Source organism: Talpa occidentalis, unplaced genomic scaffold (assembly GCF_014898055.3).
Source record: "Talpa occidentalis isolate TD23 unplaced genomic scaffold, MPIMG_talOcc4v2.1 talOcc4.5, whole genome shotgun sequence".
Lineage (NCBI taxonomy): Eukaryota > Metazoa > Chordata > Mammalia > Eulipotyphla > Talpidae > Talpa > Talpa occidentalis.
Genome location: NW_023604861.1, coordinates 99,641,629 through 99,658,971, shown reverse-complemented (window position 1 = coordinate 99,658,971; position 17,343 = coordinate 99,641,629). Strand labels below are relative to the sequence as shown.

General features: G+C 39.3%; 2 protein-coding genes across 2 annotated transcripts in view; both read right to left on the bottom strand.

The window, feature by feature from the left end:
- Positions 1 to 17,343, bottom strand: part of VWA3B (von Willebrand factor A domain containing 3B) — a 155,482-nt gene that overhangs the window by 57,524 nt on the left and 80,615 nt on the right. Inside the window, 3 exon segments of the mRNA XM_037527901.2 lie at positions 330 to 460; positions 3,881 to 4,063; positions 10,696 to 10,794. Coding sequence (XP_037383798.2) covers positions 330 to 460; positions 3,881 to 4,063; positions 10,696 to 10,794 — 413 coding nt within the window.
- LOC119259242 (pre-mRNA-splicing factor SYF2-like) lies at positions 1,331 to 2,296 on the bottom strand. The gene has a single exon (XM_037527899.2). It carries the CDS (start codon positions 2,289 to 2,291, stop codon positions 1,554 to 1,556), a length of 738 nt encoding a protein of 245 aa, XP_037383796.1. The 5' UTR covers positions 2,292 to 2,296; the 3' UTR covers positions 1,331 to 1,553.

The following is a 17,343-nucleotide window of genomic DNA, read 5'->3' as shown; positions in this document are numbered from 1 at the left end:
GCACTGGGGCTCAGCTTTGCGACTGCTTGGGTTGGGGTCTGTCCACACTGGGTGGAAATGAAATTCAACACTGCTTTTAGGGGCCATGTAAGGATATCAGCATTTACATGTAAAGCTGAACATGAGGTCTCCTTAAGCCCATTGTTTCTAATTATTAGATTATGTATTCTCTTTGCTTACAATTAATCCTAACACAATTATACTATGTGATTCATTTCATTCAAAGAAATCTTTCTAAGCACTTCAGGAAAAAGGAATGTCAAGGACAGTGAACAGAGCATCTGGAGGACCCTCAGCCATGGGAAGCTCAGGTGGTTTGGTGTGCTCACTTAGTGTCGCCTTCCTTCTCTCCATTGTACCACCAGTCCATGATCAAGGATTCGGAATAAAGGTTTTGCACCTTCTCCAGGTCACTGCGTCCCTGCTCCATTTCTTCCATTAAAAGAATCAGATCTTCATTCTATCAAAATGAAAAAGTGAATACATTATGACAATGAACTAAAGAGTTTACATTTCAAATATTTCCAACAGAAAAAAAACCAGGAAAAGAAGAATCTAAATAATTTTATGTAGTTCATGTTATTCCATTTTAAATGGCCTTTATTAAGATCTAATCCATAGACTATAAACTAAATGTATGCAAAGTGGGCTGTTTGTACAGTTTTGACATTCACACCTGTGAAATTATTATTGTAATCAAAATAAAAGCAAATCTATTACTCCCAAAGTTTTTCTTTTTTTTAAAGATATATTTATTTATGAATACAAGAACTGGGGTACAGGCTAGATATGTGGGAGGGTGAGAGGATTCACCAGGGTGGGCAACAGTACAGTTAGATTGGCTGAAATACACTGCTGAGGGGAGCTGCGGGCAAGTCAGGAGAGGTCTGCTGCGCCATGTGGGTTACTCCCTGGCCGGCCGGGGATCAAACTCATGCTGCAGAGGCTGTGGATAGCTTCATAGGTTGCATCTTAATCCCTTGCGCACCAGCGAGGCCCACTCCCAAAGTTTTTTCATATCCCATCTTGATCTGTCTTCCTCATCATCCCCTTAATTCTTCTCCTCCCATTGGGAGCTTTTATCAGAAACATATCTTAGACTTTTTCAACATGTTTTATGCATTAATTGAGATGATTATAAAAGTTTTAAAAAATATGTTAATATGGTAAATTATGCATTGATTTTCAAATGTTAAACCAACCCTGCATTTCTGGGATATACCAAATTGAGTCAGTATATATTAGACTTTTAATATATTATTAACTTCAGTTTGCTAAATTTTATTTTATTTTTTTTTAAATACATAGAAAAATAATATAATTAGAATTTATACAAAGTAGATTTTTACAAAACAAGTACACTACAAGAAATACATCTTATATCCAAGCACAAAAATGTGGAAATATCCATGAAAGTATATGTTTAAGTAAAAACATTTATTTCTAAATGCTAAGTGTGAAGGCATAGATTTGAGTTCTGGTTTACCAGAAGTAGAATTTGCTAGCAGAAAGCTTCACTTTATTCTCAAGCTTCCAAACAGTTCCTGAAGGGATTACACAGCTGTCCCTCTTTCCAAATTCTGTTTAATTTCAGCTGTATATTTCCCATAGAATCTTTCTGCCTTCTTGTTGAACTTGGCATTCCTCTCATTAATGTAGTCGACATCTGCATCATCATTATAAGGACGTCTCCGGCTATATTTGTCTCGTTTTTCAATTTGTTTTTCCAGATCTATGACCATCCTATCAATTTCCTCTGTGGAAGGTACGTGTGTTCCATGAAGAAGATTATTGGATGTTGGGAAAAACTCTTCTCCATGCTTTTCCCTCAACCTCTCATAAGTTTCCATGTCAGGTTTGATCTGCTTGGTCAACCGATGATACTGGCGTAACTGGGCAGCAGCATAATCTGAAAATCCCAGATCAGGGTTTTTTCTCTTCTTTTTCCTCTCCCATCTTTCTGCATCTTCTGCACTGATTTCCAGCAACTTTACTTTCTCATAGTCTTCCCCCCTTGCTGCACATTCCTTTTTCTTTTCTTCTTCCTGTAGTTCCCATTCCAAACGAGCTTTCTTGGCTTCCCAATTTGCAGGTAGCTTAAGTCTTTTGTCTTCTTCCACAACTTCCTGGTGATTTAATTTACGAGCTTCGTTCCGCTTCAGGTGCAACTCCCGGAATTTGCGCAGTCTCTGCTCGCGCTTCTGGGCTGCCAGCTCCTCGGTCGCTGCGACGGGCTGCTGCTCCTCCGCACTGTCCAAAGGCACCTTCTCAACCAGCGCTTCAGCCGCCATTGCAACCTCTCAGTTTGCTAAATTTTATTTAGAACTTTTTTTTTTTTTAAATAGAGGCATGTTTTATTTATTTATTTATTTGTTTGTTTGTTTTGTTTATACATGCACTGGGTACAGTCAGAAGGGCAGGAGGGTGAGAGAATTCACCAGAGCTAGAGCAGGGAGCAGAGCAGGCAGAAGGACCGAAGTACACTGCTGAGGGGAGCAGCGGGCGGCAGGAGAGGTCTGCGCGCCATGTGGGACCCTCCTCCGGTGGCCGGGGAGCAGCCGGGGATCGAACCGGCGCCGCAGAGGCCGCGAGCAGCTTTGCAACCCAGTGCTCAACCGCTGCGCCACCGGGGAGGCCCTATTTAGAACTTTTGCATGAGCAAAAGAGCTTTTGCATGTCTTTGAGCAATTTATTATTTAATCTAACACTGACATCTGAGTCAGTTTGCATATGCTTAATTTTTCTGTTTGCTTTTTCTCCTTATTCTAGGCCTGCATTTTCCTGCTTCTTTGCATATTCTGTACTATTTGACTAGATACCAGAAATTGTCAATTTTACTTTGTTGGGTGGTGGATATTTTTGTTCTTATAATTATTTGGGGGCCTTGTTCAGGGATGCAGTTAAGTTCCTTGGAAAGAGTTTGATACTTTCAGGTATTGAATTTAAGATTTGCTAGTCAGAACTGGAGGAACACTTACTTGGCTGTTGCCAGTACTGAAGAAAGATTCAGGTGGATCTGTGTACTCTACCCCATGCATGTAGAATTAAGAGGTTTTTCAGCCTAGTTGTGGCAAGTAGTCCCTATGCCAAACCCTATGTGAGGTCAGAGTACTGTTCCTTACAAGCCTCTTGGGTGAGTCTTTCCCCAGACTCCAGTAGTTTCCTCGTATGCAAGTACTTGTCAGTGCTCTGACTTGTTCTGGAATTATGATCACTTCTCAGGGCAGATAATAAGACACAAAAAACATTCTCTAGCAGGACATCCTTGAAAGTATATTCCCCAGACAAGATCCGAGAGCAGAATTTTCTCCCATTAGTATGAATTGTTTTATCAGATGGTTGCATAGTTACATAGTCTAAGACATCGGGAGACAGCTACCTGACATTTGTATTTTTTTAAAACTTCCCACAATTGTCTGCATACAGCATTAGTTAACGGGCTTCACATATGGACCCCCTGGGATACTTGTTAAAAGAATGGATTCTGGAAGCTTGGCGAAATGTTGATAATTGTTGGGTAACTAATGTATACATGGGGGTCCATATGCTTTTCTAATTTTGTGTATTTTTGATACTTTCCATTATAAATTGTTTAGAAGAAAAAATGCATATCTTAATTAAATATTACTGGGTGTCTATGCCTAGAGTCTAATTTAGTAGCTCTGAAGTAGAATCCAGGAATCTGCATTTTTATAAGTGCCTGAGCTCAGATGGTCTTTGGACCACATTTTAAGAAACATTGGTATACACATTGTGACACAATTCACTTACTAGATCTGTCTTTGTGATTACTGTTTTCCAAACTAATTTTGTCAGTGGGCCTCCAGTCTAAAATGCTCAATTACAAAAATGCGTTCTTCTCAGCTCATCAAGCTCTTACCTGAACAGTCGCTGGTGGGAAGGCATCCTTGCAGGCAAAATTATAACAATGAAATTCTCCTCCAGTCAAAGAAGCAAGCTCTTTCAAAAATTCATTTGCAATCTCATCATAGTAATTGAAGGAGATGGTATAGATAGGAATATTTTTAAAAGCTTTGACTTGGTCTATAACCATTTCCGGTGGCTGAAAATGATAGAAACAGGAAAAGAGAAAAAAACATGAAAACCCTTGTTTTTATTGTAGGTGGTAAAGTTCTCAACAGGTAATTCCTTCAATTCAAGTAAATAAGCAAAGCCAACAATGCCAGATAGTGACAGTACAAAATCTAGGGACATGGCACGGGTATAAGTTGGTTGGAAAAAGTATGTGGGAGAGAGATTTAGATAGCCAAGTCACTCAACTTTAGGTACACGTAAGTTTAGAGTGTCGGGTTGTGCTTTAAGCTACTTCAGATACTGGAGTTGGAAACCGTAAGTAAAACATCCTGGCCATTGAGATTTCATAGAATGAGACCACTGGAGCTCAGTGTGGCTTCCAAAGTATCTCCACCAAAGAGCAATTTCCAGCTTCAGATATCCCATGGTGAGTGTGCCTCCCAGAGGAAACATTTATTAAGGGTCCATCTGTGTGCTGGGCCCTCAGGATATATTGGAGACACAGTACCCCAGTTAATCCTCACTACTGTCTTGTGAAATAGTTTCTGAAGGACTGCTCCTACTTAATGCTCATTCCTCTCCTTTTTTACTGTCAGAGCACTAATTTTCTTCACATGGTAGTAATGTGCCCAGTTAACAACAACAAAATACAAACACTACACACACACACACACACACACACACACACACACACACACTCACACACACACCCCTCACCCTCCTTCTAGGACTTTTGCAGCCAGGGATGGCCATGTGATTCAGTTCTGGCCAATGAAACATAAGAAGTCCCAGGGGAACTTTCCCTTGACCGTAAAAAGATAAAACTTTACAAGAAAAAAGCTAAAATCCTTGCCCTTCTTCCTCCCTGGAAATGGACACTCTACTTAGAGGTGGAGCAGCCATCTTACAACCATGAGAATAGAAGTCACAGACAAAGGTACAAAGTCACATACAAAGGAAGCTTATTTTCTGGGAACCATCCGTGTATCCCTATAAAACCTTGACTACATGTGGGCACATTTCTTATCCATAGAAATATAAGCCCCCCCCCAGTTTTTTCACCCATTATTTGCTTTTTTCCAAGTCATATACAACACTAATTTGCATGGTAAATATAAACTTCATGAGAGATTAAGATACTAAGATTCAGAAAGTAAGATTCCCAGGGTCACCAAGCTCAGAGTCAATTTTTGGTACTAGAAGCAATGCCAGATTACTTCCCTAACTTGTAACAAATACTATTTCTTGGTAAGAATCAACTCTCAGTAAACATTACTGAGGACAGTGAGTAGATGAGTTCCCTGTCTCTTTTCTATCAGCATTACAGCCTAGCTGAAAACCTTCAGAAGCTGCCTATGATCATCCTGATCCCACTTGGTCAGTCTCCCAGTGACGAAGTCCCTCTTTGGTAGCTGACTTCTTTAGGCCCCTCCTCCTTTCAGATTCCTGTTCTTTGGCTTTTAGCCCTTGCTCATCAATTTTCTTTTGAAGCCTGAGGAGGCAGGGAGATGAGGGAGAGAGTTGACTTACTACTGGTTGCCCTTGGGAAGCTCACACACTGCCCAGGGAAGCAGCTAACTAAATGGTGCTCAAGTCTGGTTTCATTCCAGCCACCACATACACACAGCCTCAGTCTCCCTCTCTGGCTCCAGCCTCAAGCCTGCCGTTACCCATAAACCCACCTCTACCTCTTTTTTTTAAAAAAGATTTATTTATGCATACAAGAACTGGGGTGTAGGCCAGAGTTGTGGGGTGGGGGTGAGAGGATTCACCAGAGACAGAGTGGGGAACAGAACAGGCAGACTGACTGAAATACACTGCTGAGGGGAGCAGCAGGCGAGTCAGGAGAGGTCTGTTGGGCCATGTGTGTTGCTCCCTGGCTGGCTGGAGATCGAACTTGTGCTGCAGAGGCTGCTGATAGCTTCACAGTGCTGTGCTTAACCCCTTGCGCCACCAGGGAGGCCCCACCTCTACATCTTGATTCTTCTCTTCCCTCTCTTTGGGTCATCAGCTGGTTTCCTAACCGAAGAGCAAGCAACCCACTGGAGGGGTGGCCCCATTTTTCTTGTCCACTACAGGGGCAGAGCAAAGTTCTCTGCTTCTGCCTCTCCTTCCTACAACTAGACTCCCATTTGGAGCACAAACTATGGATGCGGCACTAAGCACGCTGCTGTGCTCTCTCCCAGCATCCTTCCCATAGCCCTTGGAGGCAGGTACTACTGTTATCCTCATTTCTACCCATGGCCTCCTGGCCATAGCCCCTCAGCCCCACACACCAGACTAGAGGTAATAGACCTCAATTCTGTTAATTTGACATAGTTTTCGCCAGGAACTACTGCTATAACATTGATTTATACTGACTGTGTAGGTGCCAGGTACCAAGGGTAGCATTTCCATCTTTTCATATGTGGCCTGACATTACTTCACATATTTATTTGCTCATTGCCTAGATCCCCAGAAAATATAAGCATCAAGGCAGGTACCTCATCTTGCTCACCACTGAATTTCAGACTCACAGCAGTGCCTACCACATAAAAGGTGTTCGATAAATATTACAGGGATGAATTCATGGGCACATCATCTCATTTACTCACAACAACCTTGTGAAAAGGGAACATAATTTTTAAGCTACAGATGAGGAAATTCACATTAGATGACACAGGCCCAAGGTCATTCAGAAGGGCATTTCAGGGGATGAGCTTCTGACTGGTCTCTAGCTCCACAGCTGTTCCATCATTCTGTACAGAGTGTGAACACAAGGAAGGCTGTGACGTGTATACTTATGTCCCTTACTTTTAGCCAGGCCCTCACAGTGTATACTAAACTGGCATGATGTTCCAGTGCCCAGGGTGGCACTGGGGAGCTGGGCAGAGGTTAGGGAGCTCCGCCTCTGCAATGGAAAAATAGCCATTTGTGTCCTGAGGATTCCTTTAGCTACTTTATGTCTTTATGGCTCTGAAGAGTAGACTCAACATTGTAATCAACCTCTCACTACTGCAGCCTGACTAACCCTGACTCTTTCCAGCCACCCACTCTCATGGTGCTGCTGGGCTGTGGAGTGTGGTGAACCCACTCCTGTGTGACTCCTGTAAAACAAAAGTTTCCTCCAGTCCCTCAGTGAGGCCAAGCAGCACACCTGAGAGACTCTCCACCCACCCCCAGGTTCCTCTTCTCAGAGCCTAAACAAAGAGACAGGCAAATCTCCTTTTCACCACTGCAGTCAACTTGGGGTGGAAGAAAGGCAGGGGTGGGTCCTTCTAAATGCCTGAAGGAGGTTTGTGCAGGTGGCTACATGGTGCTTTCCCATGCCCCCATCTGCACATTATCATGTTAGGATTTATCCATTTATTTGATTTAGAATGGAGCGAAAACCTTCCTAATCTTCACTTTCTTGATTTCTGTCAGGGTACGTTCCTAACTTCAAAGAATTCCCAAAATGAATGCAGCCAAAAATGCATGAGGTTGCTGCCAGCAGAAGCCCTGAGGTTTCTGTTCACACCTACAGATGCCTACCTAGGACACCTATTGATTGAATGAAGACTATTATTACTAGACCTATTTTAACTTGATTTAAAAGATTTATATTGCTATATAATTATGCTCTAAGCATTTAATAAAGAAGCAGTAAACTGGTGTCTGTGTAACTGAATTCTAACAGCATCTTTATGTGTTCTGATTAGAAAATTCTGCTGAGTATTTGCAAGTAAATAACATTGACACCATGTGTGCAGGTCCTACAAAATCAGTGAAAATTAAAAAACAAATGGAGGTTGGGTGGTACATCTTAAAGTTGTCTACATGAACTAAATATCAACTATCCATTTGCTTTTTTGAGAGTCTGGGGGATAAGAAAATATGCAAAATAGATAGATTGGATGTGGGAAAATCAGATATTATGATGAACATGAATAAATAAGAGTTTATAAATTACTTTCTGAGTGATCTGCATATTTCTGATTCCCACTATTATCTATATCCTTGATTATACATCTTTAAGTAAACCAGAGATCCTCTGAGAATCTGATGAAAGCAACTGATCTTTACCCCAGGGAAATGTCTGAGTGCATTTTGCATAGTCTGTTGGGAGATTTCAGAAGTCTACAATGGACAGCAGAGCAAGTATTCTTCTTACTATACTGCTAGAAGGAGTGGTACTTGGTACATCTTTTGAGGGGCTGGGGTGTGGGGGGTTATTTGGCAGTTAGCATCTATCAAAACCACATGCCTTTTGACTGCATTCACGTCTCAGAATTTACACTACAGATATAGTCAAACATCTAAAAAATTATAAAAATGCACAAATAATGTAAAAGTCCATCCCCAGAGGACATGGCTAAACAGCCATGTGATTAGAATTGGGCAGTTATAAAAAAATTAAGAAAAAAAAAAACAAAAAATGAAGCTCTTTGTGAAATATCAAGTAATCTCCAAGGCATATTGTTTTATTAATAAAAAGCTGCAGAACATACAAAAAACTGGTAATGTACTTTATCTCTTAGCTGATGAACAGAAGGTGGGAGAGAGAATTTTCTCTACCTACCCCATTGTATCTTTTTAATTTATACCATGTGACATCTTACTCAGAAATGAAATAAATAAAATTAAAACTTAAGGTAGAGTTTAATTAAAGGTATACAATGGAATGATGCAATCATAGGGAATGATGTTTCTGAAGAATTTCTCATGACCTGGAAAAAATAACATATTAGATGAAAAAAGAAGAACATGAGATTGAATTATGAGTCATTTAATTTTTTTCTTGTGTTTATCTCTATTTTCTAAATTGCTTATAGTGTAAGCAATGAAATCAGAAAGTTTATTAAAAAGAAAATGACCCCTTGTCTAGATAAATTTCAAATCAGAATCTCCAATCTACTTCTTTCCCCAAATGCCATCCCTATAATGCTGGGAGTGTCTGGACATCTGTGGACCATAGGTACTCAAAATCAGTTTCCTCCACCAGCAGCTCCTTCAAATTTTATCAGAATTTTTACACTACAGATATATTCAAACATGTAAAAAATGATAAATATGCACTATTACTTTGCAATAGCATATATAATAGAAAGGTTCAAAATAATGTTAAAGTCCATCCCCAGAGGACATGGCTAAATTATCAAATTCTGATAAAATCATCATCAGAAACCAGATGTTTTGATGTCTTTCTCTCTTGCTCCCACCTTCCTCACTCCACCCTCCCCTGCTCCCAATAGGGTCACCAAGCCCTGTGATGCCACTTTGACTATCATATCTTTGAAGAGAGTTCCCTTCCCTCTATTTCTACTGCTCCCATTGAAGATAGGCCCTTATTAGCTCTCTCCAAGTTCTCACTTTCCCTGGCACTACTGGGCATATAACATTTGCTCTTCTGAGAGGCCCACATGGAAAAGCCCACCTTTCTGTGTAGCAGCCAAAGACCCCCACAGTCTCCCTCATCCTAACTTTCTAGAACCTGCTGCATTCTTTTCATTACTGTCCTTGTTCTTGGATGATTTCTCTTAGTAGTACATGTTTTCACACTTCTGCTCCTTCTGCCCAGGAGACCAGTAATCTCTGGTTAAAAAATTCTTTCTCCTCTTTCTAGGCACACCTGAAATGTCTCCACAGTGGAACCTCCCCTGGTTTCTCCATCTTGAATAGCAGAGTTCATCCCTCTGTGTTCCCAGGTGTCTCATAACACAGTCCCTCTGCCCTCTGTGTCATAACAGAGCTTAACTGTATAATAGCACATCTCCAAAGAGTAAGCTTCTGTTAGGTAGAGGTGAGATATTATTCATCTTTTTAGCCTCAAACTTTGGCACCAAACATGAAACATAACAAACACAGTTAATTCCCTATGAATAGAAAACACAGTGTAGTTGACAGGAAAATCATTCAAAATATAATTTTACTCTGCATACAATTTTACCATAAATCTCATATGGTGGTAAAATTCAGTTGTTTTACTTAAGACTGGACCATTTGACACAGGATATTTTACCTAGCAGTAAAATATTTGCCTAGCAGTCTCTACATGTAAACACCTCAAATGAAGGATGCAAGTTGATACAATTCACCTCAGCAGTTAATTTACATTGTACTAGTCTGCAAATCCATATATTTATTTAAGGCCTGGAGCATTTGTCTTTCATTCACAAAACTCAAAAGAAGATGAACAGACCCTGCTCAAACTTTTCAAATATTGTCCAGCTAGGCTAAACAAAGAAAGAACATTTCACCAGAAAGGCATGCTTTTGTTTAAATAATTACTAAGTTAAAATTAGGGATAAAACTAAGGACATTGTGCAGTGACATGTTTAGATTCAAAGTCCCCAAAGGAAAAAAATCAAAAAGAATCCTCCTCACTCCTAGTTTGTAATAAAATGTAAACGAGTCTTCAATAGAAGGCGGATGTCTCCTTTCATGGAATTGCTCTCTGAGCTAGCTACGGGTGTGTCACATTAACCAGGCAACATTCACTGTCACATAAATTCTCTTCAGGGTCTTAGGAGACAAAAGAATTCCTCAGTGCATTTTCTCACCTCAGTGCTGGGTACCTAACCCAAGGAAATCTCTCAACACTTTTTTCTATGGCCCTTGAAAAGGTCCCCAAAATTCATTCTCTGCCTTCACTTTCAGGGTATTGGTGAGTCCCTCTTTGTTGCCAACTTTGATAAGTACCTGATCAGGTCTCCCATCTGTCAGGAGGTAGATAACTTGTGTTTCCTTATCAGCAAAAGCAATTTGCAGGGCATTCAGGGTGTTTGTAGAACTTCCAATCTATAAGAAAGAGAGAGACACTGAGCACATAATTGAATCTCAAAAAACAGCTCACAAACAAATGGCATTTATTTTTTGCTTCCAGAAAAAGAAAGAAAATTACTTGTGAAATAAAAGATGAATTTAAATTATATTGAGATAATTTAAGCCCAGTGATTCCAAGAAACCAAATCCCTGGGTGTGCCATAAAAGCCTCTATTCAGTGGTGGGACTGCTAGCAGCCAGGACTATGGATTTCCTGTTCTGACAACAGAGCTCTTAACGCAATTTCATCTTTGTTTCTGTGTAAGATACTCAGTTACTTTCATTCAGCTGTCAGCACAGCTTAAACATGCAGCATCAATATACCCTGGCAGGGATCATATTTGTTGGAACCAGGATTAGGCATGACACCCAATATTTGATAAATATGAATGTGGAATCATTAGCAATCTGGGCACACAGCAAAGATATTGTACATTTTTAAAACTCCTTCCATTTCTGCCCAGGGAACATTGGCAAGAGTATCACCCCCAAATTCATTATGCTAAAAAGTCAAAGAGTAAGTACATGACTTTTGTTACATCCATCAGAGTCTTTAGGTCACAGGGAAACTGACATCTGAAATCTGAGGAGAGAGGGCTACCTGTGGAGTCAGGTAAGACACAGCCAGATCCTTAGCAGGGAGAGTCTGCCTGGGAGGTAGGAAGAACTGGTAGAGGTTGGCCAGGTGTGTACTGGTGAGAGGGTAAAGGCAGGGTGGGGTGGGGGTATACGTGGGTGGGGGGTCGTGATCTGTGCACTCTAAAAGGCTTTTTCGCCACAAGTTGTTCAGAAAAAAGGTTGAGAGAGTCTTCTTGGTGATGCAGAAATGGGACAAGAAACAGTGAGTGACCCATGAATCTCCACAGAGACCCTCTCCTTTATTCCCTTTACAGAACAAAGGCCTTAATCTGCTTGGGTGTGTGTGTTGCAGGGAGTCGGGTTGGGGGGGGGGACAACAAAATGGCCACTCTTAAGGCTATGGTAAAAATCCAGGACATCTGGGGAAAGAGGAAAGGAAAACAATAAACTCTCCATATCTCAGGAAGGAACAGGGACAGGTGCTAGGCTCAGAACCACTGAAAAGGCCCATCCCTGAAACTGTAGGACACCATGCCTACTGAAAGTAAGGCATAACACATTACGAACATGTGGAATTATCTCAGAAACATAATGCATATGCAACATTTGAAAATAACTCAATGTAATTTGTCATATTAACAGAGTATGGATGCAGAAAATATATTTGACAAAATTCATCGCTCATTTATAACAATACTCAGTAAACCAAGAATAGAAGGGAATACTGTTAACTTAATAAAGTATGTCTACAAGGAAAGAGGGCTGCAGCTAGCAAGTACCTAATGGTAAAAGACTGAATGCTTCTCTAATGTTAGGAACAAAGCAAGGATGTACATTCTCACCAGTCCTGTTCAACATGAAACTGAAAGTCCTAGTAAGTGCTTTAAAACAAGGAAGAAATAAAATCATATAGATTAGAAAATAAGAAATACAATCATGTGATTCATAAATAACATCATTGAAGAAATCTACAACAAATCTCCTAGAATTAATGAGTTTAGTAAGTTAGGATACAAGGCAAATACCCCAAAATTATTGCAATAAGCAATCAAAATTTAAATTATCATACATAATAGTAACAAAAAAACTAAATCAATGGAGATATATACAGTGCTAAACTGTCAGTTCTCCTGAATCTGAAAATATAGACTTAATGCAATCCTAACCAAAATCCTAGAACACTTCCTTATAAATGTCAACAACTGATTCTAAAATTCATACGGCAGGTCAAAGGAATTAGGATGACCAAAAATTTTGCAAAGGACAACAAAGTTAGAGGACTCCTAGCTAATTTCAAAGTTTAGCATAAAGTTACAGTAATAAAAACAGTATGTTGTGGGAAAAGACATCTAGTTCAATGAAATGTAAGAGACTTAGAAACAGATGCACATGGACACAGTCAAATGATTTTTGATAAAGAAGCAAAGGAAATTCAGGGAGAAATTATAGTGACTTCAATAAACAATGATGAACCCTATCTCACACTTCTTATAAAAATGAATTCAAAACGGATCTTAAAAAAAATAGATCTTAAATCTAAACACACAAATACTTTATTTTGAGATGAAAACAGGAGGAACCCTGCATGCCCTTGGGTTTAGATGCCATAAGCACACCCATACAATAAAAATGAAAACTTGGAATTTATCAAAATTAAACCTTTGCTCCATGCAAGATTCTTTTAAGGCAATGAAAAGATAAGCCACAGATTGAGAAAAAATATTTGAAAATTGCATAAAGTTATCTAATAAAGTTCTTATTTCCAGAATACATAAAGAAACTCTACTTAAAAAAAAAAATTTAAAATGAACTAAAGATTTAAACAGATGACAAATAAGTTGTGAAGACATGCTCAAGATTATTAGTAATAAGTAAATGCAGATTAAACCACAGCAGGACACCACAGCACATATTTTACCCATATTAGAATGGTTAAAATAAAATAACCTGGCAATATCAAGTGCTGGAGAGGATGTAAAGCAATTGGAGCTCTCACATACTGCTGATGGAAATGCAAGATGGTACAGCCACTTTGGAAAAGTTTGGCAGTTTGTTTTTAGGTTAAACATGCACTTACCATACACCCCAGCAATTCTACTTTTAAGTATTTATTCATATCCAAGTGAAATGAAATGAAACCATTCCCATGGGTCACACTTGCCTTTCTATATATCTTGCAAGCAGAGAGACTGCCTTTGCCCTGGCCTGTCTTTTTAAGGATGTTTATATTATGAACAGCCATGGAAAACAGAGATAGTATTTCCCTTCAGAGCCAAGGGCAGGCATGCTTATTATCCAGCACAAAGATGACATTTAACTCCGGAGGAAAGGACAAGCCTGCTTACCATTTGTTATAGAAAGTCCAGTCTCAATAAGTTCAGGGTCCCTCTTTTAGCACACACAACCTACTTTGTGTGTTACCTGGCCTGCTTTATTTTACCCTGTGGGAACTGAAACTCAGGGAACTGGTGCAAGAAAATTCTGATAATCTAGAGACTGCTGTTGCTGTAATAAAGTCCATAGTCTCTGACCCAGGAGTATGAGGTCTTCACCAGCATCCATGTTAGTTTGTAAGCAAGGTAAAATCTCAGATACATGTTTACACATAAATGTGTGAAAAATATTTACATAAAAACCTATATGCACATATTCATAGCCACTTTATTTATAAAATAAATTCCCCAAGTGGATAATGACATAGATGTCCTTCAACAGAAAATGGATAAGCAGTTTTCTATCCAGAAAGGAAGAAACTCTTGATTCATAAAATAAATTGGGTAAATCTTCAATGTATTTTGGTTAAGTGAGAGAAACTAGAACAAAGAACTACATATTGTATGTTTCCATTTATATGACATTCTGGAACAGATAAAACCATAGGAACAGAAAAACAAAGCAGTGGTTACCAACAGGGAGGAGAGGTTAACTAGTTGGGGGCACATGAGGAAATTTGACAGGGGGTGCTAGAGCTATTCTCTTCAGTTCTGTGATATAAATATTGACTCTATACAATTATCAAAATGACAAAATGGCACTATAATGAGTGGATTTAACTGGGATATAAAGGGATCCCAAGATGGAATGTAGCCTATGACCAATGACTCTAGTTATACAGCTAATGAATGAACACATTGAGGGGCTGGGTCAAAGTACCTGATTGCATAACTTTAGAAAACAGTTTTTGACCAGACAGTGTAAGGCTAAAGAAAAAAAAATGGTACACAAATACCACACTCAAGCTGATAGATTTACTTCTCATAAAGTATGGACTAGCAATTTTGAACTACTTTATATATATAGTAAAATTGAACACATAAACAAATTCATTACAGATAATGCAAGCAGGGTTTCTCACAGTCAAAGTTACAAATAGGTTCATTACAAATAGACCCTGTGGCTCTGGACTGGAGCAAGAGCTACCAGTATGAACTCAAGGCTTTGTTTTTCTTTTTGATGCAAATATAAATGAAGATAGATACATAATTGTAGATGTTTGTGGAGACATGGGCTATTACACACTAAGAAGGCCTAAGAACAATGACAGTCTGGTACAATAAACACATACCCAGATGGCAAGATTTGGGTTTCTAAATACCATTCTCAAATAAAACAAGATTCCTTGGAAGAAGGGGTAGATTCCAGGGCTGAGGCAAGAAAAACACAAAATAAGTATGTAATATCTTACAGTGCGAGAAAGTAAAGTGTTAAAAACAAGGGATGGGTGTTGAAAGAACACAGGAAGATGGGCCTCCCTGGTGGCACAGGGGTTCAAGTCTCAGCACTATGAAGCTATCCACAGCCTCTGCAGCACAAGTTTGCTCCCTGGCCAGGGAGCTAACCCACATGGCACAGCAGACCTCTCCTGTCTCACCTGAGGCTCCCCTCAGCAATGTATTTCAGTAGATCTGCCTGCTCTGCTCCCCACTTTGTCTCTGGTGAATCCTCTCAACACCCTCAGCCTACACTCCAGTCCTTGTATACATAAATAAATAAAAATAAATTAAAAAAAAAAAACACAGGAGACAATGTGAAGGAGTTCTCAGTGACAAAGTGGGAACCATTTAGTAGTGAAATAATTATTTAAAAAGTAGAATAAATATCCATGAGTTTATAGTGAAACAAATAAATGTCTGTTGAGTAAATAAAAAGGAGAAAAAAGTGAAACTCTCTTCCTTAGAGAAAAATTCCAACAAATAAGTGTAAAAGGAATGAAGGACATAAAAAAATCACCATTAGAAAAGCATAGTAATAACTGTTTTTAGAAATATCCACCACTTAAATGCTAAAATTCGTGGGTGAATTAAGGGACACAGAACAAATCTACATAGCTTCAGAGAGTCTCCTACAAAACATTTATTATTTATGAATGGATAAATAACAGGGGAGAAACTGGGCAGATGCCACCTTAACCAGGTGATCAAAGTAAACATCACATAAGTTGTATCAACATCATATATTCTTGATACAATGGATTGAGGACACACCACCCCTGTGGTTTACTTTCTGATTCCACAATCCCATTCTAATCATGAGAAAACATCAGACAAAGCCAAATTGAAGGACTTTTTACAAAACATCCAACCAGTTCCTTCAGAAATATCAAGGGCATCAAAGACAAGGGATATTCGATTGGAGGAGACTAAGGGGGCCCTGCAATGATGTGGGATCCTGGTTTGAATACTGGAACAGAACAGGAACATTAGTGGAAAAAAATAATGAACTCTAAATATATTCTGTAATTTGGGTAATAATATCGATGTGGTTGTCTTCGTTTTGATCATAGTATTATGGGTATGTGAGATATCAACACTAGGGAAAGCCAGGAGAAGGGTATACAGGAGCTCTCTGTACTTTTACTGCAATAATTTCATAAATATAAAGTGATTTCAGATTCAGAAGTCTAAAAAAGTGATCAACTAACTAGTGCATTATTGGGGTAGCAGAGCCCACAGTTTAGGTTTTGTGGGAAAAGTGGCAGAAAAATTGGAAGAAAGTCAGACTGAGAACCACAGGAAATTGGGATCAGGGCTCTCCCCTGGCAGCTGAGGGCCAGACCCCGCCCCAACTATGGCCCAGAACCTGTTATCCTTTGCTGGCCTGGGGCTGTGCCTGGTGGGGAAGCTCTGCTCTGAGACACCAGCACACAGCACATGCAGGAGGCCTGGATGGTATTCTGAATTTATTGGGCTGATTCCTGGAACAAGCCAAGAATTTGCTCTTCTTGAAAATAATTTTTGCACATTCAACAGGCAAACAAAGGGACTTCAATTAAGATTTCTGCAGAGTACAGAGAAAAAATTTGGGTTTTTTAGCCATTTAGATGTCTGATTCTAAAGCAGAACCAATGTTATCATCTAATGAGATTTCATATACAACATCTTGTTATCACAAACCCTAAATTAGTGGCTCTGTATTAAGAAGATATTTCCTACTGCATAAGTCTGTAAAAGGAGAGAACCTGTATCATAAGTAATTTATTAGTTAAAACCAGAACTCTAACAAACTGATTATAATACTCTTTCCTAGGACAAGGTAGTCAGTTAGGTCCAATTTTGACAGGTATTATTGCTTCTTATAGAACAGATATCCTCTCCTATTTTTTAAAAAACAAAGTGCCAGGGAACTCCAAAACATCTCAGTAACAGCATAGTCCCTGCTCGGTTAATATTCAGGGAGGTCCACTAATGTACATTTGTGGCTTCCTAGCAAATCTCAAATTCTAAACTCAGACACCGCACTTTTTAAAAAAATGTTTGAACTTTTAAAGAAAATCCCTTGGTTTCAATTTTAGTATATCTCAAATATCCACAATGCTATGTTATTCTGGGAAAATAATTTTAAAACTCAATATAAGTTTGAGACATAAGAAAACATTTAAGGAAAGGAAAGTCCTCCCCAGTGTCTATGTAAAGCCAAGAGCAGAGCCTTTAAGTTCTGTAAGTACAA

Coding starts and splice junctions, on each gene's coding strand:
- LOC119259242 (XM_037527899.2), bottom strand. CDS start 2,291: ATGGCGGCTGAAGCGCTGGTTGAGAAGGTGCCTTTGGACAGTGCGGAG.